Genomic DNA, 24275 nt, shown 5'->3' with positions numbered 1-24275 from the left:
CTCTGGATACTAAGAAGTGAATGGTCCACACCATCCTGACATTGCACTGGAAGCGTTCAGAGGACGGCCTCATAATGTGCTGTACAGAGGAGGGACTCAATGAATTTGTTGAATCGACTGGAATTAAATAGCATTAGTCTCAGGATAAGAGCTTCCCCCTCCAATCTATTCCCCACAGCTGCTGGATTATTTTAAATCTCCATGCTTTTGTTTCAAATCCTTTGACCTAGTATGGGGAAATGATCCAAGACCTGGAGTTAGGCTTGAGTCAGGTCCTAAATAAGTCATCTAAATGCCATTAATCCTCATTTCCCTCATCAATAAAGTAGGAATGATAAAATAATACCCGTCAACAGAGTTATTGGATGGGTCCAACTAATAGCGCAATGGTTCTCAAATTCAGGCCCACATGAGAATTACTGTGGAATTTATTGGAATTTCTAGCAAATTCTGCTTGAAGGCCTGAAGACCTTCCCACCCCACCCCAACCACCAACATACAGCAGGGATCACCCACCTATCTCTTGAAGGGAGAGAAAGAGAAGGAAGGAAGAGGAACACTAGATTGGATGAGCACTACTCAGGAGATCTCAATCTTCTTCCAGGACAAGTGCCACCACAGGCGGCTGTGTGGAAGTTGAGGCAAGGCCCGGCCAGGTTTCTTACCATCTGGTAAGGCCCACAGCCAGCAGTTTGCTCACTGATGCGCCCACCCAACCCAAGAGTAGCACACTCTGCTCACACACATATGTTTCAGTGACCCAAGGATGACGGAGGGGCTGGTGTCATGGAAGGGAAAGTAAACTTCAGAGAAATAGCCAAGACCTCCTGCAGAGACAGCACAGGGGAAAACATCCACATTAACAAGCCCCCCGAAGCCTCGGATAACAGGCCAGAGTATAAGAACCACTCAAGTCATGGGTTTGAAAATGCTAATAAGAGTGAACACCTGGGGCGCCTGGGTGGCTCAGTTGCTTAAACATCTGAGTCTTGATCTCGGCTCAAGGGTCAATCTCAAGGTTGTGAGTTGAAGCCCCACACTGGGCTTAATGCTAAGCATGGAGCCTACTTAGTAATAATAATATTAAAAAAAGAGAGAACATGTACAAAACACTTACTATGTGCCTTACTCTCTTCTGAGTGCTCGCTATATACTAATTTGTTTAGCCTCGTGATAATCCTTGACAACCCTGTGAGGCAGGTACTGTCATCATCCCCGATTTATGGAGAAGGGAAATAATGAAGGCTAAGTTCCTTACCCAGGATCACACAGCTAGTAAGTCAGCCAGGAATGAAACCAAAAAAACCATTTGGCTCCAGAATCCCCGCTCCTAACCACCGTGCTATGTTGCCGCCCTCTCTCTGTGAGACAAGAGAACACTCTACAACTTAGTATTGTTACTATTCCAAAGGGTTTTCATGCTCATAAGGGAACTGTTTCACAGGTGGTCCAGGATATCTGAGCCCTATCTATCCATTCGGTCCTCTCTTCTACTCTCCTCCCTAACCTCATCCTTCAATGAAGCCAGTGCCAGCCCCCGGCTCTTCGCTTGTGCCCTTCCCTCTGGAACCCCTCCTCTACCTACCCAGAGCTCACTCCTCCCAGAAGGCCCAGCCCCCTACCGTTCCTGCAGCACTCTGAGCCTTTGCAATATTCACCACATCTAGATACAACTGTTCTTTAGGTTGTCCTCTGATCTCCTGATCTTCCTGGGCTACCTAGAAATGCCTTCGAAGGCGGCATGTCTTATTCACCTTTGTCTGCCCCCCACAAGCTTATGACAGTGACTCTAAGTGGTCTCTGAGGTTGAATGGGTGCTCTTTAGTACTTAATATAAATCCTCTACGGTCTACAGCCCAATCCCCTTCCCCACCCACATACCCAAGACACTGAACCACTTAGGAAAGAGTATCAGACGGGGCTTTCCATTCATGCATTCGTTTCACAAGTATTTCTTGAGTACCTACTATATGCCAGTCCCTGGCGATGCAGAGTGAGGAAGGCAGACAATGGGGCCTGTTCTCGTGAACCACACATTGTAGTTAATATTCTGAGATAACTGCAAAATAAAGGGATTCTCTGGGTGCCAGGTGAGAGCTACAGAGGTTGCACATGATCAAATTGCAGCAATCAGGGCCGCCGTGGACGTGGGTACCATTCCCTCCTTCCCATTGCAAATTGGTGAGTACAAAGGGTACCCTTCCTACAAAATATTTTTAATAGTTTGTGCTTATTGAGCAGACTGCTGTGTGCTGGGCACTGTGGATAAGGGCTTCATCTTATTTAATCCTGTAAATAATCTGTGCAAGGCAGATACCATTTTTATCTTTATTTCTCAATGTAATTAAGCAACTTGCCCGAAGACACTTCTACATATATATTTACTCATGGGTTTATGTTTATTGGCACACCAAGTAGCTTGTCAGCAACATAACATTTCAGCGGTTGTTAGTAGAATATTAAACTCTTTCTGAATCCTTTTAGAATAGGTCAAGGCAGTATAACATGAGTAGAGATAAATATGGCAATGGCTCAAACACCAGGTCAGCCCATAACAAGACATAGATTAAGGTCAAGAAAGTCTTCTCCTGGAAAGGACCGCCTGTGGAATACTGGTGGCTCACAGGGAACAAGCGGAGTCTCACAGCTGTCTGTCTGAATTGCAGCTGGAAAGGGAATATTGCCGCTTCTCCCCCACTGACATTTCTCTGCATTGGAGAGGGTGTTGTACTTCAATAAATGATTAACCCTCACTTTTTACTATAAATGTTACCCAGTTTGAGGATGAAAGTTCTCTTTATTCATTAATAAAACCATCACACTTTAACCCCTGCAAGAAAGTGAATGCCTATTTCCCCATTTGCACAAACAGTACTAAATATCAAAGGGAAAAGAGGGATTTGGGGATTAAAATAAATCTCTCTGGGATCTTCAGAAGCCACAGATAAGGAATTAGATTGGGTTAAGGCATCAGATCTTGCAGCCAAGGGCCATATGCATGCGGTGGTTCATGAATTTCACTTGGGGGGGGGGGGGGCGCACAGTATAAACTGGCAAGATAGTATTTCTGAAATGAATTCTGTTCTGTACTCACTCCTCTAAACATCTTTTTGAAAAAATAGTGTCTATTAAAGGGGTGGTATAACTAAAGTGTTGGGATGCCTGGCTGGCTCAGTCGGTTAAATGTCTGCCTTCAGCTCAGGTCATGATCTCAGGGTCCAGGGATCAAGCCCTACATTGGACTCCCCAGGGAGTCTGCTTCTCCCTCTACCTGCTGCTCATGCTCTGTCTCTCTCTCTCTCTCTCTCTCAAATAAATAAAAATAAAATAAAATACCTAAAGTGCATAAGGATAAACTAGGGAATCTATTACAAATAAATGAAAAGCATTCTTGATCAATTTCTCTAAAGACTTTTTTTTTTTTCTTCTTCTTCTTCTTCTTTCTTTTTTTTTTTTTTTTTTTGGTAGAAAAAACATCATCACTGTTCAATACAAATTTAAGTCTTTTTACCTTGTTGGTTTTTTGGGGGACAGCCCTTCTCCGAGAGGAGGCACTAACCGCTCTGCTAAATTTGCTAAAAAAAAAAGAGTGAGAGAATGTTAATTACTATTCAAATGCCTCTCCAGGAGTCATAAGACAAAGGCCCAGGCTGCCACTAACACAGCAGTCTGACTTTTTTCTGTAATACAGTGGTAATTTTAAAAAGGAAAAGTCAAGGCAATTGAGCATTCCTTTTGTGGAAAACATCCTTAGTAAGCATAAATGAATGCATTAAACCTTGCATTTATTTTTTTCTCATAATTAGACCCCAGGAAATATGCATTTACCTCCTTAAGTAAAGAAAAAAACTAGAAGTCTTTTCCCTGAGAACCAAACATGATTTTCTAAATTTAGAAAGGGCCACTTCTCCTCCTTAAAGGAGAAGTCATCCTTTGCTAAAACGTAACATTTCCTAAAACACCTTGCTCTTAAACAGATACTTCATGTTTTGTTTCCTTTTTTAAAGCAGCAACAGAAAAAAAAAAAAAAAAGAAAGAAAGAAAATTATCACAGAAGGCAGTGGCGTTCCAAAACATTCTATAAAGAGAATAGGAGAGTAATTACATCATCAGAGAGTAATGGTTGTTGCTGGATCAGAAAGACCACGTTCTAGGGTCCAGTTCTGGAAAGGCTCCACTCCCCCCTTCCTCCTGACCCAACACGACTCGCATGGCCCTTCGGGATGTACCTGATTGAGCTTGCTTCGCTGGCTGATGACTTGCAACTATTGAGTCGCTTTAGCCTGGCCAGCTTTCTGTTCCATATTTCTAACTCTTCTATCCTTTCTTCAAGGTTGTTGGTTAGTTTGCAGAGCTGCTTCACTGCACCCACATTTTCCATAAAGATCTGGTCCTAGAAATGAAAACAGTACACAGGGCATAAACCTACAGTGTGAGACCACCGGGGACCTGTCCACAGTCCATTCAAAGTCAGGTGAAACAACCACTTCAAAGGATTATACACATGTTACAACCTCAAGTTCATTCAAGATAAAACTGGAGAGGTTTGCAACTTAAAATGATCTTGCTAAACTGCTGGCTGTGTAGTAAAACTGCTTATGTTCAATTTGCAATAAAATGGAAATATGTCCTTGTAATCCAAGAGAGAGAATGGAGCTGAAGGACATTGTCAGGTTTGGAATCTGAAGATTTATTTGGTATGGCCATTATACTATATTTAAAACTCATAAAAGGAAAATCAAAAAAAAAAAAAAAAAGAAAATCAGATCAGGCTTCTGAATGTTGATTTGTGTGTACATCACGAAATCCCTGTAAGAAATGGTTCTAGTTCTTCTTGGTAAGATGTGCTTGCTCAGGTGAAGGGGAAAGGAATGAAGACCTGGGCTTTTCTCTGAAGTCTGTCCCTTACTAGATGTGAGACTGTATGAAACAAAACAACCTCTCTGAGCTTCAGTATCTTCATCTATAAACAAGAAAATAATTCTTGAGATGTTAATTTCTTTAAAAAAAAAGATCTTATTTCTTTATTTGATAGAGAGAGAGTGAGAGAACATGAGCAGGGGGAAAGGGCAGAGGGAGGAGCAGACTCCCCGCTGAGCAGGGAGCCCAACGTGGGACTCGATCCCAGGACCCTGGGGTCATGACCTGAGCCCAAGGCAGACTTAACAAACTGAGCTTAACCAATTTAGCCACCCAGGCACCCCTGAGGTGTTAATTCCTGCTTTAACATCCCATGAACTATCAATTTCTATTTTAGCCTAACTCCCAAACAGAATTGAAAACAACACCACTTAACTCTGTCTGTTCAGAGAAGGTCACTGACACACCAGAAAGAGCAAGAAAGGGAAACCACCACAGCCAGAGTGTGCCAGCCATCCCTTCTCCCACCCACGCACTTCAGTTGTCATAGAAACATGTGTGTCTCACTCAGCCATAACAAAAACACTGGAAAGCTCTCATAAACTCACATCCTGATCCCTGTGACCTCCTCTCCTCGCCCCCTCTCTGTTTACAAGTTCTGAATGCCACAGAATTCTTTGGGGCTCATAGAGTCCAGTCCACTGTTGTAAAATGATGAGCTCAAGGCCAAAAGTGAAAGATTGTTTTATAGTTGGGGGATCAGACTTGGAGCTGTGTGTCCTTGAGATTCTCATGATGCAAACTGAAGCTTTACGGGTTTCAAACACTGTAAAGCAACCACACAGAAAGGAATCAAAAGCTGAACATTATAAACTTAAGGCTTAGTTTATGAAGTTTAAAGACATGCACACTGGTATGAAACACACCAGTAAAGGTAAATATATAGTCCATTTCAAAATACTCTACTACTGTAATATGATGGTATGTAAATCCTTTAACACTAGTATAAAAGTTCAAAGACAAAAGTACTAAAAATAACTATAGTTATAATAATTAGTTAATGGTACATACATAAGAAGAGGTATATTATGACATCAAAAACATAAAACATGGAGATGTAAGTAAAAGGGTAGAGTTTTTGTATATGATCAAAATTCAGTTGTTATCAGACTAAAATAAGCTATATCTGTACGATAGTTTATGTAAGCCTCAAAACTTTGTGTAACACAAAGCAATAAACCTATGAAAGATAAAGAGAAGGGAGTCAAAGCATACCACTACAGAAAAATCAGTTCATAAAGGAACACAGCACAGGAGGGAGAAAAGAACAGGGAAACAGCCCAAAAACAATTAATAAGATGGCATTAGTAAGTCCTTACCTATCAATAATTACTATAAATATAAATGGATTAAATTCTCCAACCAAAAGACAGAGAGAGAGTGAATGAATTAAATTTTTTTTTTTTGCTATATGTTGCTTCCTATAAGAGATGCACACCAGCTTTAAGGACACACACAGGCTTAAGGAATGGAAAAAGATACTCCATGCAAATAGAAACGAAAAGAGAGCAGGGGTTGCTATACTTATATCAGATATGCTTATGTCAGATAAAATAGAATTTAAGTCAAAAACTGTAACAAGAGGGGCACCTGGGTGGCTCGGCAGTTGAGTGTCTATCTCTGGCTCAAGTTGTGATCTGGGGTCCTGGGATTGAGTCTCGCATCAGACTCCCCACAGGGAACCTGCTTCTCCCTCTGTCTATGTCTCTGCCTCTCTGTGTGTCTCTCATGAAACAATAAATAAAATCTTAAAAGAAAAAAAAACTGCAACAAGAGACAAAAAAGGTCATATACGGGATCCCTGGGTGGCGCAGCGGTTTGGCGCCTGCCTTTGGCCCAGGGCGCGATCCTGGAGACCCGGGATCGAATCCCACATCAGGCTCCGGGTGCATGGAGCCTGCTTCTCCCTCTGCCTGTGTCTCTGCCTCTCTCTCTCTCTCTCTCTGTGACTATCATAAATAAATAAATAAAAAATTTAAAAAAAGGTCATATACTGATAAAGGGGTCAATTAATCACTGATAAAGGGGAACATTCATCAGAATATAACAATTGTAAATATATACCTCTATACTCTATATTGATATCTCTCTATCTTTCTCTTGAGAGAGATTGAAGGAAGAAATAGAAGCTATATAATAACAGTAAAGGACTTCAGTATTCTACTTTCAACAATGGATAGCTTATTCAGACAGGAGATCAGCCTGGATTGATTGAACTTGAACTAGGCTTTAGACCAAATGGACCTAAAAGCTATATCAGAAATCCCACCCAACAGAGCTGAATACACAGTTTTCTCAAATTCATACAGGACATTCTCAAGGCTAGATTATATGTTAAGTCACAAAACAAGCCTTACAAATTTAAGAAGATTAAGATCATACCAAGTATCTTTCCTAACTACAATGGTATGCAACTAGAAATTCAAGAGGAAGACTTGAAAATTCACAAGTATGTGGAAATTAAACAATACATGCCTGCAAAACTAATGGGTTAAAGAGGAAATCAAAAGGGAAATTAAAAACATCTTGAAACAAATAAAAATGGAAATGCAATATAAGAAAACTTACAGGATATAGCAAAAGTAGTTTCAAGAGGGAATTTTATAGCAATAAACACATTAAGAAGAAGAAAGGAAGATCTCAAATAAAAAAACTAACTTTACACCTCAAGGAACTATAAAAAGAAAAACAAACTCAGATGAAAAATAGTAGAAGGAAAGAAATAACAAAGATCAGAGTGAAATAAATTAAACAGAGATCAGAAACACTATGGAAAAGATCAACAAAACTAAGAGCTTGTTTTTTGAAAAGATAAACAAATTTGACAAACTTTAGCTAGATTATGGGGAAAAAAAAGAGAAGATTCAAATAAATCACATCAGAAAGGAGAAGTGACATTACAACTGATACCACAAAACACTAAGGATCATAAGAAAATACTATGAACAATTATACTCCAACAAATTGGGTAAGTTAGAAAAAAATGGATATTCCTAGAAACATACAACCTACCAAGATTGAATCACAAAGAAATAGAAAATCTAACGGGCCAAGTAAGAAAAGGAGATTGAATCAACAATCAAAAATATCCTCAAAAACTAAAGTCCACGTATCAATCAGTTTCCCTGGGCAATTCTACTGAATGCTTAAAGAAGAATCAATACAAATCCATTTCAAACTCTTCCAAAAAATTGAAGAGGAAGGAACACTTTCAAACTCATTTTTAAAGGCTAGCATTACCTTGATACCAAGGTCAGATAAAGAGACTACAAAAGAAAGATAATTATAGACAATTATCTCTAATAAATGTGAGTACCAAAATTCTTAATGAAATATTAGCAAATAAAATTCAACAATACATTAAAAAGGTCATATACCATGATCAAGTGAGATTTATTCCTGAGATGTAAAAATGGTTCAACATACTCAAATCAATGTGATATACCACATTAATAAAATCATATGATCATCTCAGTAGATGTTAGAAAATAGAAAAAGTATTTGACAAAATTCAGCATCTTTTTGTGAAAAAGAAACCTCTCAATGAAATACAGATGGACTATACCTCAACATAATAAAAGCCCTATATGGTAAGTCCATACCTAACATTACACTCAATGATGGAAAGCTGAAAGTTTTTTTTCTAAGATCAAGAACAAGACAAGGAAGCTCACTGCCTCATGATTCTATGCAACATAATACTGGAAGTACTAGACAAAGCAATTAGACAAGAAAAAGAAATAAAAGTTATACAAATTGGAAAGGAAGAAGTAAACTGTATCTGTTACAGATGATATGCTCTTATATAGAGAAAGTCCTAAAGATTCCACCAAAAACTTAGAATTAATGAATTTACTAAAGTTGCAGGCCACAAAATCAATATGCAAAAATTCGTTGCATTTCTTATACGCTAACAACAAACTATTTAAAAAAGAAATAAAGAATCCCATTTATAATAGCATCAAAAGCAACAAATACTTAGGAATAAGTTTATCCAGGAGGTGAAAGATCTGCACATTAAAAATTATAAGACATTGATGAAAAAAATTGAAGACACAAATACATGGAAAGATATCTTATGTTCTTGGATCAGAACAATTAACATTGTCAGAATGTCCATACTATTCAAAGCCATCTATAGATGCAGTGTAATCCCTCTCAAAATTCCAATGGCATTTTTCACAGAAACAGAAAAAAAAATCCTAAAATTTGTATGGAACCACAAAACATCCCTAAATCGAAAGCAACCCTGAGAAAGAACAAAACTGGAGGCATCACACTTCCTGATTTCAACTATAATGGAGCTATAACAATCCAAATAAGACTAGCATAACAACAGACATATGGACCAATGGAATAGAACTGAGAGCCCAGAAATAAACTCACACATATATATATGCTCCACTAAAATTTGACATGGGAGCCAAGAGTACTTAATGGGGAAAAGATAGTTTCTTTAACAGTGTTGAGAAAATTGGATATTCACATGCAAAAGTATGAAATTGGAGACCTACCTTATACCACTCACAAAAATTAAATAGATTAAAGACTTAAATGTAGACCTAAGACCATAAAACTCAAAGAAGAAAACAGGGAAAAAATTTCTTGACATCGGTCTTGGGAACCATTTTTTTGGATATGACACTGAAAGCACAAGCAACAAAAGCAAAAATAAACAAGTGGATGAGATGTCTGGGTGGCTCAGTGGTTGAGCGTCTGCCTTCGGCTCAGGGCGCAATCCCAGTCTGGGGATCGAGTCCCACATCAGACTCCCTTTGAGGAGCCTGCTTCTCCCTCTGCCTATGTCTCTGCCCCTCTCTGTGTCTCTCATGAATAAATAATAAAATCTTAAAAATAAATAAATAAATAAGTGGGACTATATCAAACTAAAGAGCTTTTGTACAAAAAAAGAAAACATCAACAAAGTTAAAAGGCAATCTAAAGAGTGGAAGAAAATATTTGCAAACCATGTATCTGATAAGTGGTCAATATTCAAACTACATAAGGAACTCACACAACTCAGTAGCAAAACACAAATAATTTGATTAAAATGGGCATGAATGAATATTTTTCCAAAGAATACATACAAATGTCCAAAAGGTCCATGAAAGGATGCTCAGTATCACTAATCATTAGGGAAATGCAAATCAAAACTACAGCGAGGTATCATCACATACCTGTTAGGATGGCTATTTTTTAAAAGGCAGGAAAGAGATGACAAGTGTTGGTGAAGGTATGGGAAAGGGAAACCCTTGTACACTCTTGGTAGAAATGTTAATTGGTACAGGCACTATAGAATACAAAATGGAGATACTCCCTCCCCAAAATTTCTGGGTGTATATCCGAAAGACGTGAAATTACTGTCTTTAAGAGTTACGTGCACCCCTAAGCTCATTGCAGCATTATTGACAATAGCCAAGATATGGAAACAATCTAAGTATCCATTGATAGACAAATGGATAAAGAAAATAGGATACACACACACACACACACACACACACAGAATATTATTCAGCTATAATAAAGAAGGAAATCCTGCCATTTGTGACAGGAATTGAGAGCTATATGCTAAGTGAATTAAGTGAGACATAGAAAGACTATGATATCATTACATGTGGAAGCTAAAAAAGCCAAACTCAGAGAAACAGAGTAGGATGGTGGTTTCAGAGGCTGAGAGATGGGGGAAATGAGGAGACATTCATCAAAAGGTACAAACTCAATTTATTATTTTTTTAAAAGATTTTATTTGTTTATTCATGAGAGACACAGAGGGAGACCGAGACCCAGGCAGAGGAGAAGCAGGCTCCATGCAGGAGCCCGACGTGGGACTCGATCCCAGGACCCCGGGGTCACGCCCCAAGCTGAAGGCAGACACTCAACCGCTGAGCCACCCAGGCGCCCCATACAAACTCAATTTAAAATGAATAAATTCTGAGGATCTAATATACTGCATCATGACTATAGTTAACAATATTGTATTATATACTTGGAAGTTGCTAAGAGAGTAGATCTTAAATGTTCTCACCACACACACACGATAATTATGTGGGTGATGGATGTGTTAACTAACCTTATTGTACTAATCATTTTGTAATATGCATGTGTATCACATAATCATGTTGTATACCTTAAACTTATATCTCAATAAAGCAAAAAAAAAAAAAAAAACCCACACTTGGTAAAAGGAAGGATAGTTGGTGGGGGATTTGAAGAAAATAAGATATGACACAAATTGAAAACCAGCAAATCTGGGTGAAGTATATACATGGGTATCACTATTATTCTAAGTTTGTGTATATTTGAGATTTTTTTATTAAAAATGTTAAGAAATGAGTAAATCAGAAAACAACCAAAAATCTTTTGACAAAAGCTCTTTAAGATTTTCTAATTCTGGTACAAATGTTCCCTTACATCTAAATTTTTTTTAATAAAAATAAGGCAGAAATCATGAAGACAAGAATAACATCCTATGGTTCTAAATCCTAGTAAATGCCATACAACCATTCACGATGTCTACACTCTGGAAAGCCTTATACTATAATTATAACTGGTCATTACATCAGTGGTCCCAAACAGATTCCCAGCCATCATCTCTGACTCCTCCCCACCCACTCCCGCAAAGGGGAATCCACTGTGCCACGTCCCTGCCACGCGACCAGTTCAGTCTCCCAAACCTCCTGACTCCACCCACTTTTCTCCATCCTCACTGGCACAACCATACCTAGCTTGTTTTATTTTTCTTGTCAACCAGCTTAACTCTTCTTTTTTTAATGCTCACTTGATACATGGCTTTGTGATTTAGCCCAAACGAGAGCAGACCATGGAATATGATACTAAAGTCCCCTCTCCAGTGCAGTAAGGTCATTCTGCAGTGTCTACCCAACAGGACTTTTAATGCTGCCTCATGAGATATGAGCAATTGGCTGCAATTGTCCAGTTACTTGTAAATAATGATGACAAGCCAACTCTGATTTCTCCAACTCAAATTTGCTGGCACCATACATCTTCCAGGTAGATCCAAATAGGCAGAAAGATAATTCATGTGTTTTCCTATTTAAGAGGAAATAAAGGTAGAGAGGAAATTTACTACTACCTTCCTGGTTATAATTATGGCCCTGACTTTATGGATCCAATGGAAATTTACCAAAAAATAAATTTCTAGGACATTATGTTATGGGCACTGACTCTGACTTCTTCTCACACTAACCTAACCACTGAACACTGTCCTCTCACACCAGACTGAAGCCATAAATATGTTCAAAAACATAACCCAGAATTTTCTGAAACTGTTCTTTTCTATGCAAGTGACAAATCTCTGGGAGTTCACTTTAACCATGAACATGTAACTAGATGCCTGGGGAACTTTGTTTAAATACGTACATCCAGGTCCCATGTAAAGGTCTATATTCATTAGGACTCAGATGGGCATAAGTCTGGGGCATTTTGAAAAGCTTCCCCATCTAATACCCAGTGTTGGTTAATAACTATTTTATAATTGAGCTTAATTGAGTTATTCAACTGTGTCCAGTTAATAATAATTAACCATGTAAAATGGGACCCATTGTCTCAGCTGAAATGAGGCTTTACGATTGTGATGCAAAAATGATTAAACCAGCTTGCCACCCAAAACTGCTGATGAGGTCTCTGGCGGGATGGATAGAACCTGCTTCAAGTCACATGAAAATCTTGTGCCCATTTATGACTTGCTTTGGGGTAAAGGTACAAATGGACAGCATGACCTATTTCCTGCAAGGACATGCACAGCGGTTTGGCGAGTGTAAGTGCACAGGAAAGCAGCAGGGAGCGTTATGAAATCAAGGCCTTCCCTGAGCTTGGACAGGCCTCTTCCTTCAGCCACATCCTCCCGTAGCTCCCTTCACTCTCCGTGCTCTAATCATATGGAACCATGTGCTGTTTGCTGAACGTATCAAGCTTTCTCTGGTTTCTGAAGCCAGCACAGCACAGGCTGCTCCCTCTACCCCAACCACCTGCCCGCCCCCACCTCCCACTTTCCTTCCACTTGGTGTCATGTTTACCCGTATGATAAACACCTACAGACAGGGCCGCATCTTGTCCACAGTTCTCCATATAGAGCAGGAACTCGGGACGTAAACACGAATGCATATTCTTACAAGGACGGCTATGGCATGCCCCACGGGGACCCATAGCACCCTTCTCTAGTGAAACGGAGAGCGGCCAACCTTCTAGTCCATTCTTTTATCTGAGGTTGCTCTCAGAAGAGCAAAAAGACTGAGGTCCAAATTCCATGTAAGGGAATGTCCATGGAGTTTTGGGTGAATTAAACAAAGAAATACTAGTGTTTAACATCCTCAGTGCAGTGGGGGGCGGGCTTGACTGTACACAGCAAACTGGTTTCCACTCTGAGTAGGTCCTTTCCCCTTTGGGAGGGTTTGGCTCAGGGAATGGATACCCCACCCCCTAGGTAAGCCTTGCAGAATGCAGTTTGAAAGCTCGGGGTCCCTCGCAGTTCTGATGATAAAGGAACCTGCAATGAGCAGCCAGGCAGCAGAGCGGATTTCCTCTCTTTTTGGGAACTACAACTTGTCCTCTCTCTAACGACACTAATTAAGGGGAACTCAGTCTGATGGCAAAGGAAAAGCTTTGAGAAGTTGAAATAGACTCTTATTTCTTTCCCAGTGAGAGTCACGGATGTGACTGTTTGTCCTCATGGCATCTGATGTTGTATGGACTCATGTCTTATAATAAAATCATGGGAATACAGTAGCCTGCAATTGAGCATCAGGAGAGTGCCTGCCAGCAGGAGGAAAACTGTCTTTAGCCAACGGATGTGCCTGGCAATTATTTGGGCTTTGAGTAAATTCGGCTCTCAATGTTTGTCCAAGACTTTATTTTGTTTATGGCTCACCAGGCCTTGATATGGATCTAAAAAACATAGCCTCCCTAAGCCAGAAAAGGAGACTACCGAGTTACACTTTCGTAAATAAAGCATAAAACTCCAGGTATTAAATCAGTGGCTTGGGGCAGCCCAGGTGGCTCAGCGGTTTAGCGCCACCTTCAGCCCAGGGCGTGATCCTGGAGACCTGGGGTCGAGTCCCACATCGGGCTCCCTGCATGGAGCCTACTTCTCCCTCTGCCTGTGTCTCTGCCTCTCTCTCTGTGAGTCTCTCATGAATAAATAAAATCTTTAAAACATAATAAATAAATCAGTGGCTTGAGTAAACAGGGCTATCTGATTTTCAAAGTATTGCCACTACCTGCTGCCACAATTTTTAAACTGCAGTTTTAGGTGTCTGGAACAAGGTCTTCTCAACATTTTATTACAAAAAATTCCAACCATGTGGAGAAACTTTAAAAACTGTACAGTAAGTGCCCGTATACCTACCACTTAAATTCCACAATTAGCTCCGTCCATCCATCTTGTTTAAATGCATGCGTCAAAATAAAAAACAAATTGTGACCAACCTTGAAAATTCTCTGAGCAGACAAAACTAGTTTAGTCATATAAACAAAGCTTACTTTAACTTATTTTGCATAACTAACTTGACCTACGTCATCTCTTGCTTGCGCCTCTGGAAATCATAAGCAAAACCTGAACTGTTTCCCAAGGTCAATATGAAGTAATCACTGACCACTTTCCGATCACTTAAGAAAATTCTAATGTTATAACCAATCACCGTGAAGAATGAACAGGCACTGCTTTGTCTCTCTGTAAGCTGCTTCATAAACTGTCTTATTCTGTGTTTTGGTTTCAGTTTACAAACTGTCTTTTTTGTGTGTGCACAATAAACTTTTACTAATTACTACCCTGGTGATCCACAGGTTTTACTTCTGTTACTTCTGAACTATTAACACATGAAAAAAAAATGAGCAACAACTTTTTTTTTTTTAAAGAAGACACAGCTACAAAAAGAAATTAACCTACGAAAAGAAAATTTCCAAGAAAACAATAAATATCATATTTCTCTCTAAAATGTCTACCAGCGGGGCACCTGGGTGGCTCAGCAGTTGAGCATCTGCCTTCGGCCCAGGGTGTGATCCCGGAGTCCAGAGATTGAGTCTTGCATTGGGCTCCCCGCAGGGAGCCTGCTTCTCCCTCTGCCTCTCTCTGTGTGCTCTCTTGAATAAATAAACAAAATCTTATAAATAAATAAATACATAAATAAATACATAAATAAAATATCTACCAGAAGCAAGAGGATTTTCTCCCTGCTTCCAGTGTGAGGAGCTTCTAGGAAAGAAGATGGCCTACAAACAGGGGATCAGGTGTTAAAATACCCAGGGTTGATTTTAATAACAGATTAGTTCTAAAGTAATCACCTGGCTTGGAGTCAAATCAATTATGTGAGCACAACAGAGAAGGATTACCCCCTCCAGGAGACTTATTGCCACAACCAATAAATGAGTTCTGCTATGTCTCTTGATGAGAAAAGACCAGACTTTTAAACCAAACTGATGAGTAGGACATTGAAAGCCCCCATTTTGGGCAAATACAGGGACAGACAGGCTCCCAGTCATGTGATAAAGAAATCACAGCAGGGGGGATGACGGGCACAGCACAGAGAATATAGTCCATGGTGTTGTGATGGTGTTGTATGGGGGCAGAGGGGAGCTACGCTTGGGGTGAGCAGAGCATGAAGTATAAACTTGCTGCATCACTATGCTGTACGCCTGAAACTACTGTAACATTGTGTGTTACTATACACGAATTTTAAATTTTTAATAATAAATTAAAGAAATGCCTCCATTGAGATTCTCGTCTAGTCATAGGAACTCAAACTACTATAAATTTTTTTACCACTCAGTTTTTCTGAATAAAAAATAGTATGCGTCCCAAACTGTGGAAGGCGCCACGATGTCCTTCGACAGATGAATGGATAAAGGAGATGTGCTCTATATACACAATGGAATATTCCTCAGCCATCAGAAGAGACGAATACCCACCATTTGCTTCAACGTGGATGGAACTGGAGGGTATGATGCTGAGAGAAGTAAGTCAATCGGAGAAGGACAATCAACATATGGTTTAACTCATATGTGGAATATAAGACATAGTAAAAGGGATTATGAGGGAAAGGAGGGGAACTGAGTGGGAAAAATTAGAGAGGGAGACAAACCATGAGAGATTCCTAAGTCTGGGAAACAAAAAAGGGTTGCAGAAGGGGAGGTGGGTGGGGGGATGGTGTCACTGGGTGTCAGGCACTGAGGGGGGCACTTGATGGGATGAGCCCTGGGTGTTATACGCTATGTTGGCAAATTGAATTTAAGTTTAAAAAAATGTAAAAAAAAAGATACTAAGGGTATAAAATAGTAATGTGCCATTCTATTAAAAAAATAAAACAAATTATCTCAGACATCAAGGTGGTAGCATTTCTGAGAAAAAATTTTACTAACAATCACTTATTAGGTTATACTCTACTGTAGACCTAAAAGTCATGTCTTAAGAAAGATTTTATTAACAAAAATCACTTATAAAAGCCAATTGCCTTGGTGGAGGAAAAGGGATAAAGGGAGAATTTCAGCTTGCCATACTGAAGTTATTTTTCCTGAGAACTGTAAAGAATACAATAATTTGTCTGGTATAGATGTGAAAGTGACCTTATTATCTTCCAAACTTGCTGAGCCAAGTTTTGGACAAAGTCTTATCTGATGTTAAAATTTATACATTATCTGTAAGTTTCCAATCATCTAAATCAACAATATTTTGATAACTTTCATTTCCTTCTCATCTCGTCTCTTTCCTCCCCATGTCCTTATCCGTCCTCTCTGCTCACTTGACACTGTGCTTGCTCCATATTTTGCTTTAGCCCAATCTTCTTGGCCGTCCCAGATCTCTTCTTCCCTCTACTGGCCCTAACTTGAGGAAATCTGCTGCTTCTGGTCTACTGCTCCTTCTCCCACGAGCACTGCAAGCCTGCAGGCTGGGCAGGTGAGGGAGGCACCACGGGGATGGCACATGAAGCCCTTCCAGGGGAGCCACTCCTCAGCATCATGTCATGAGAGCTGAGGGCTCAAGGGAGCCAGGAATCCAGAATTCGTGTGGGGACCTCCTAAGTTTTAAAAATAGGCAACAATCGGAGAAGTACAAACATTATATGGTCTCATTCATTTGGGGAATATAAATAATAGTGAAAGGGAATAGAAGGGAAGGGAGAAGAAATGTGTGGGAAATATCAGAAAGGGAGACAGAACATAAAGACTCCTAACTCTGGGAAACGAACTAGGGGTGGTGGAAGGGGAGGAGAGCGGGGGGTGGGGGTGAATGGTGACAGGCACTAAGGGGGCACTTGATGGGAAGAGCACTGGGTGTTATTCTGTATGTTGGCAAATTGAACACCAATAAAAAATAAATTTATTATTAAAAAAATAAAAAATAAATAAAAATAGGCAACAAATTTGAAAAATTTTTAAATGTCATGAGAAAAAAAAAGTCTTCAGGCCAGACTTGGCCGCAGGCTTCTGATCTGTGACCTGTATCCATAATCTGTTCCTTATTAATTAATATCTTCACCCACGGCTGCAGCTTCCCCTTGGGCCCCAACTGCACTCCCAACTTTCATACTCCAGTTGCTTCTGGACATTTTCATCTGAATATTCCGCTGACATCTCAAACTCAAAAATTGAACTCATTTTCCCACTAGAAAACCACTTTTCTGTCACATTTTCTCATTTTTATAGAACCACTTCTCTTCCTTTCATTGAGACTCAGCAACTCAGCCATTAACTTAAACACATTCTTACCGAGAACCCACAGTGTACCAGATACTGAACTAAACAACACAGGATTGACAAGGCTCATCCTCTGACCTTGGGAGGCGCACGGTCTAGTGGGAGAGACACGGAGTAGAAAGAGAACGACCACACGATGTGATAAATAGTCTAGAAGATGTGTTTTCGGAGGCCTGAGCCAATATAGACACAGGATCAATCAGAGCATCAAAGAATTCATTAATTCATTCAACTGATACTTGTTGAATTCCTAGAGTCCTCGAAGCCCTGGGGTTGAAGCCACAAACAAAGAACTGCAGATAAAGCTTTGAGACTATAGAAGATTTTTGGGGTCATGCAATGAACCAGGGAGACTGGTAAAGAATAAGTAGGCAAATAAGATCATTCCAGCTGGGGATAGAACTCTCTAGGCTGTTGTGAAAAAGTCTGCAGGGTGTGCCCCGCACAGAGGTTGGGGCTGAGGGGCCGGGGAGGTCTGTACCGGCCAGAGGAGGCACCTTTCTCTAATTCCAGCCAAGGTGCTACACACCCGCTCAGTGGCCCTGAATGTCACAAAACAGTGAAACCAGATGACGCCGAGAGTCTTTTAGAGGGGGTGGCCGGGTCAAGTCTTGGTGCTGCGATCCAAACGACAAGATTATCTAGAGGGCGAGTGTTCGGGGGCAGAGGACACTCAGTGGAACAGTGCTGGGCAGAAGCAGGCTTGGTGAGCGTGAGGACAGACAGCAAAGCCGATGGCAGAGGGGTGGCGAAGCCGAGGTGCAGGTGTGCGCAGAGACGTTGTCCCCTGCAGGGGCCTCGGGGTTGGCGGGGTGGGTGTGAGTGTTCGGAAGTGAGTCAGAGAAGATCCCATCCAGATGGTGGAAGGGTGATAATAAGCCAATGAAGAGCCCAAGTGGAAAAGGGAGATTGTCCGATCAGAGGTGTTTCGTGTTGTCTGTGTTTTAGGGAGAAAACTGGGAAGCATGAGGAGAATAAAGAGGGAAGAGGATAGACGAGAGATGCCGCCAAAACTGTCCTAGCAGCACTCGGCGTCTCATTGGATACCGTGTGTGAGAAAATGGAAGAATGGAAAGACCCCCCGGATGCTCCTCCTCCTCAGCCAGACCTTCAGGCCCCAGGTTAGCCACTGTCTTCTTTCGCTGGTCTCTTGGCCCCGCTTCCTTTCCACCTGCAAACCCCTGCCCAGTGGCCACACACAGGCCCCGCTTCTGCCACGGCACTTGTCACGCTGCCACTCATAGCTCCATCCTCGCGTCTCGTCTCATCACCCTGCTTAGACGGTCAGCTGCTTGAAGACAGGAACCCTGCCTTACTTCTCTCTGCATGACTTGAACAGACAATTCCTTCTAGTTGAAGGAAAAAGAGAATCAATGAGTAAGAAGTAACCACATACTGAGATATGGTAGGATGGCTTATAACATGCATTTGTAAAACACACACACACACACACACACACACACAGATTATTCAAAGCCTATTTATTCACAGAATGAACCTCATCCTTATACAGACTCAATTATAAACATGTTTAGGGCCACTCTTACGCTTACTGGGTACATTTTTACACCCAAGTACACCTAATAATAACAACGCTTGAGAAATGTAACCACCTACCCCCAAATAATCACAGAAATAAATAAAGAGATAGATGAACAAGCCAAAGGGCAAAGCCCTAGGGGTCTTACGCAAGGTTAGATCACGGTGTCTGCCTCCTATGGCCCCCTGGCTCTCAGGACCAGCCCAGAGCCCTCTCATGCTACCTACTCTTACTGAGCTTTCACTGGGGCACATAAATCATAAGAAATTTATGAGAGGAGGCAAATTACCCCAGATAAGGGAGGTTTACCTTACACAGTCATCTCTTCTGAAAGAAAAATGATTTCTTTCTTTTCTTCTCCAAATGATTGGGCCGACATCACTAGTCTCTAGCTATGGTTGGTTACAGGGACAGTCTGTAAAGATCCAGCTGGTTCTGTTTCTTATTTGGGCTTAAAGTTGCAAAGCGCATGTGGAAAAGACACAGCAATCACGGAGTGCAGCATCTCAACATTTTCACGTGCATTTCTAGTTTGCACTCGAGCTTCAATAAAAATTTCTTTATAGCAAAGGGACATTGGGTGGAAGAGAACTGAAGAGCAGAGGGAGAAACTGTAACTGAACCTGACCTCCACCCATTGCTACAGCAAGTGAGGCCCAGGAAGTCCTAGGAAAGTCTCTAAACACAAGCAGTCCTGAATGTGGTGATCAAGGCCAACGTGGTGGGCACACGAATGGGTAGGAGGCCAGGAAAGCAAGAGGCTCTCCGTACACCTTGCTTAGCGTACAATTAACGTAGAGTAGGGGACAACAGGAGTCACATTAGTTGTGTCCTTAATAAGGAGGAACAAAGGAAATAGTCTGTGCAGTATTTATAAGGGGTGGAGGGATCTTCCGCAGCGTGGAGGGCTAAACCAGCAGTTGAAGTTTCTCCTCGGAAATGAGCCCAAGAGGAAAGCCAGGCCTCAGAGCACAGAGATATTCACCCCCTCATCGTGTTACAGGTTCTGTAAATGAGTGTGGCCTTGGTGATGTCTCCACAGATGGAATCAGGGCAAGATCCTGTTACTGAGAGAATCACGACTTGTCCATTCTGGACTCTTGTCGGTTGTATTTAACTTATAAACTGCTGCCTTGGCGTGGGTTGCTCCTCAGATGACAAACGACCCCGGCTGCCCAGAACGGAAATACCACCCCTATTGTCCCAGGGCTCTGGGCTTGCCTTCTTGGGAATGAACTTGGGTTGTAGCCTCTTTGGGGGGTTAAGGGGATGGGCGGTGCTTAGAACTGCCGCTGCTAACAATCCTCACTATCCTCATGCAACTCAACTGGGAATGGGAAGACACTGGGCCAGCAGAGAACTAATTATTTTCCTGCAGAGTGACAATCATAAGGCCCTGGGCAGATGTGACCTACACAGAAAACACAGAAATCTTTCCTGACTGTTCCAGGCGAGGGCCACAGTCAGAAGAGACATGGTTGCTACCACATGAGTAATCCCAAGAGCCCCACCTCGGCAGCCTAATGACACCCTGCAGGTTGCACCCTGAGCCTGACAGCTGTGCCTACATGTTTTTCTCTCACCCAGGAAGCTTCCTGACAGCTGTGCCTACATGTATTTCTCTCACTCAGGAAGCTTCTTTCTGAAAATGCAAGAGAGTGAGTGTGACCTTGCTACATGAATACCTCTGAGTATCATTTATCTTACATTTGAAAGAAATAATTGGAAAACTTCACGACTTGATTATTAAAAATAGATTTCTCACAATACACCTCTCAAGGGAAGTGAAAGCCCAGGTCCGAGACCAAAGAGCTGCTTCTACTCGCGATGGGTCTGGGAAGCAAGAGGAAGTAACTTGACTTTTGCCCCTCCGCCCCTGCAGCCCAGGGCAGAGCAGGCCATCCAGGCCTATGATCTAAGTGTTTGTTGCCCAAGAGCTTATAGGAAGAAGAGCGAGCAAGGGCCCAACACGGAAAGAGACCCTCCTCCTTTCTGCTCCAAGTGTGGCTTGCTGACCAGCAAGATTGGCAAAATTGGCACCACCTGAACGCTGGTTGAAAATGCAGGATCTTGGGTCTCTCCTCATTCTTGCTGAATCAGAGTCTGTATTTTAGTGAGTTCCCCCCGGGATTCATGTACACTTTGAAGTTTGAGAAGCACTGCCCCCGTGAACTGACAAATTACCAATCGGTCTCCACTCAGATACCTCTCCCTACAACCATAATATCCCCACGTCAATCAGTTTTTTCCCTCCAGCATCAAATACATCAGTGCCATGTACAGCAAACCAGCAGCACAGTGCATCTGCCAACCTTGCAAAAGATGCAGGATTTCACAGAACTAAGGCCCGTGATCTCGGAGAACTACTCAAGTCACACAACAAAGCCCCGGTGAGCAGAGGAAGGGCAGGCTGAGACCCCTTTACCGAGTGAAGGGGAGCTCATCTACAAGGAGGGGACGGCCCCTCAAAAGAGAATGATTTGAATATCAAAGAATGAAGACAGGCCCTTGGGGAAAAGGCTGAGACTCATGAATATCTTTGTAGAAGTGACCCACTTTATGATTGTGCTGTAAAAGTGGAACACACAATTTTGTTGAAAAACTATGCTCAGAAAGAAAAATGAACACTGCATTCGAACTGTAATCATTCTAAGAATGTAATCATTCTATTACAATTACTTAAATTATGTTGTGTGAGTTCCAGTTCCATTTTTTTTTTCCAGTTCCATTTTTTAAGACAAATCTAATCACAACTTGTTGTCCCTGTTTCACAAGACATCAGGTCCTCATTTTAGGGGCACTCCTGTTAAGCCGATGTTCCCCAGGCCAATTTCCTTCTGACAATCAGCCTGGCTGAGCTCAACCATCACTGTTACAGATTCCTTTTTCTTTCTTTTTTTTCTTTTTTTTCTTTTCTTTCTTTCTTTCCTTTTTTTTTTTTTTTTTTTTTTTTTTTAGATTCCTTTTTCTTTTTCCCTTATGGGGCTTCTTTTTGGTACCCATGCCCAGGGTGCCATAATTGATACCAATTACTCCACAGCCCGGGGAAGCTTTGCTGTTCCTGGTTGCATGTTTCAGTGCATTGCGATGCCACAGAAAAGGGATTCCCCCGTGGGGTCATAGCTCCAGGGGGTAGATCTATTTTGTGGTTACCTTATCAACCATGAGGAAGTTCTGCAGCGTCTCTCCATTTTCACAGGTGACATCACCAACCTCTCTTACGGCTCTAGGCAGGATCTCTTGCACCTCCTGGGCGATCATTCCTAGACACAAACACTCCAACACGTTTAGTCAGGAAAAGAGCTTTCTGGAGAAAATCCTTCCAGGCCTACATCAAAATAGAATGTTGACAGCCCCCCAGGACATCTTTGCAGATAGATGCTTATTATCCCCTTTCAGCTTTTGCTTTGATCTATGATATATTTGAAGCAAAGGAGGAATTTTGAGCCCATAACTGCTATAGGATTAAAAAGAGGGGTGTCATTTTCTTCACTTTTCCTTGAGACTGGGGGCTAAGTGTTGGAAGGGGTTGAGTAAATACTTTAAAATCCCTGCATCTAGAAGTAAGGTTGGGGTGTTAGCTTGATTTCCTATTTTCCTACAGGAGGATTTGCCATCTAAACGGTTCCTGTTTCTTTAGGATTCCTGGTTGGAGTATAAACACCACTTTTCCCCCTCTCTGACCTAGACCCACCTACTCTGCAATGTCCCTCTCTCCCGGGTCTGCCCAATGCTGCCCATGTCACAGTTGGAGCTGCCATCTGGCCCTGAGGCCTCATCCCATGAGCACAGTGGCTCAATGAAAAGAAGCAAGGTTTCAAAATATTTCAACAGTACCTCAGGGTGCAGGAGTAGAGATGGGGGTGTTGAGTAAGGATGACACAGAAATTGCTCTAACCTTTCCCATGACTATGGATTTCACAGAGGAAATCAATGCCATAGCATGCAACCTCCAGCTAACGAGGGAATTAAACTTTGAAGAGTTGACAACACAAAATTAAAAAGGGAATTTGTGTGCCTACCTGTTTGATGGGCGGTGTTTATTCCCATCGAAGATGCGAATTCTGGTCTGTAGTCATATTCGACGATCCTCATTTGGGCTATTCGTCTTAACTGTTCATTTGTGTCGACCTAATTTAATTAAAGAAGAGCAGATTTCACCCGCTTAGATATTTCCTATTCAAATCAATGCCCAAAGGGACCCAGGGAAATTAGAATGTTGACAGTGGGACTGTTCTTTCTCTTGCCCAAACTATTCTAAGAGAAATTTATGTTTTTCTCCTTAGAGAAACCATAGCTTCAAGGTCCATATCAGTGACTTCAATCCACTGACAAATCAAGACAGAGTTTTTATGTCTAAATTACAGGGTGAACGTTCCCTTGTTCACTACTCTTGCCTTTTTTCTCTCCTGTGAGAGGCCAATCCTCATTCTGAGAATGGAGACTGATCACTTCGGAGAGAAACAATCAGGATCCAGGATTGCAAGGGATCATTTCCAAATGAACACAGTATAAACACCAAATAAACACAAATACGCCAAACGAATTTACAAACTGAAAAGGCTTAGTTCAGGTAACGGTCTTTGAGGAATGGCTATATCCTATATCACTGATTTTGGACACCTTGCTGTAGAAAATTTCCTCAAGTGGCAGGTTGCAAGCCTGTATTAGCCACCTGCTAGGCCTTCTAAGATCCATACTTTCCTCTCCTACAGATGGCCGTTCCCTCAAACCACGCTGGTCAGTGATGGTGTGCTCCTCTGAGTTCATTGCTCTTATAGGTTATAAAAGGTATTCCCAACTTTCACTGCCAATTCCTCAAAATAATGTCACTGGGTCCCAGCAAAATGATAATAATAGGCAATAGAGTGAATTTTTCCTAAAGCCAGATGTGTTTGATTCAAGGGGTTCTCTTTTGAGTTCTTTTTAATGAATCCATGGTACTAGCAGAATAGATTTTTAAAATGACCTTTTTCTATAAGTAAAATGATGACCCTTTTTCTTTTACGATATAGTTTTCTTTGGGAATATAACAATTACAAAACCCGTGGTCTGTTGGCAATTAAAATCATACTGCTCGGACATTCATCCATGTATTAGAGTAACC

At 41.3% G+C, this 24275-nt stretch overlaps 1 protein-coding gene across 1 annotated transcript in view; it reads right to left on the bottom strand.

Moving 5' to 3' along the window:
- Positions 1-24275, bottom strand: part of MYRFL (myelin regulatory factor like) — an 83225-nt gene that overhangs the window by 16880 nt on the left and 42070 nt on the right. Inside the window, exons 10-13 of the mRNA XM_072768770.1 lie at positions 23191-23299; positions 22322-22431; positions 4230-4393; positions 3512-3575 (exon numbers count right to left, since the gene is read on the bottom strand). Of these exons, the coding sequence (XP_072624871.1) occupies positions 3512-3575; positions 4230-4393; positions 22322-22431; positions 23191-23299 (447 nt within the window). The remainder of the gene's footprint in view (positions 1-3511; positions 3576-4229; positions 4394-22321; positions 22432-23190; positions 23300-24275) is intronic.

The sequence above is a fragment of the Canis lupus genome, chromosome 11 (assembly GCF_048164855.1).
Source record: "Canis lupus baileyi chromosome 11, mCanLup2.hap1, whole genome shotgun sequence".
Lineage (NCBI taxonomy): Eukaryota > Metazoa > Chordata > Mammalia > Carnivora > Canidae > Canis > Canis lupus.
This window is presented reverse-complemented; position numbering and strand designations above follow the sequence as displayed.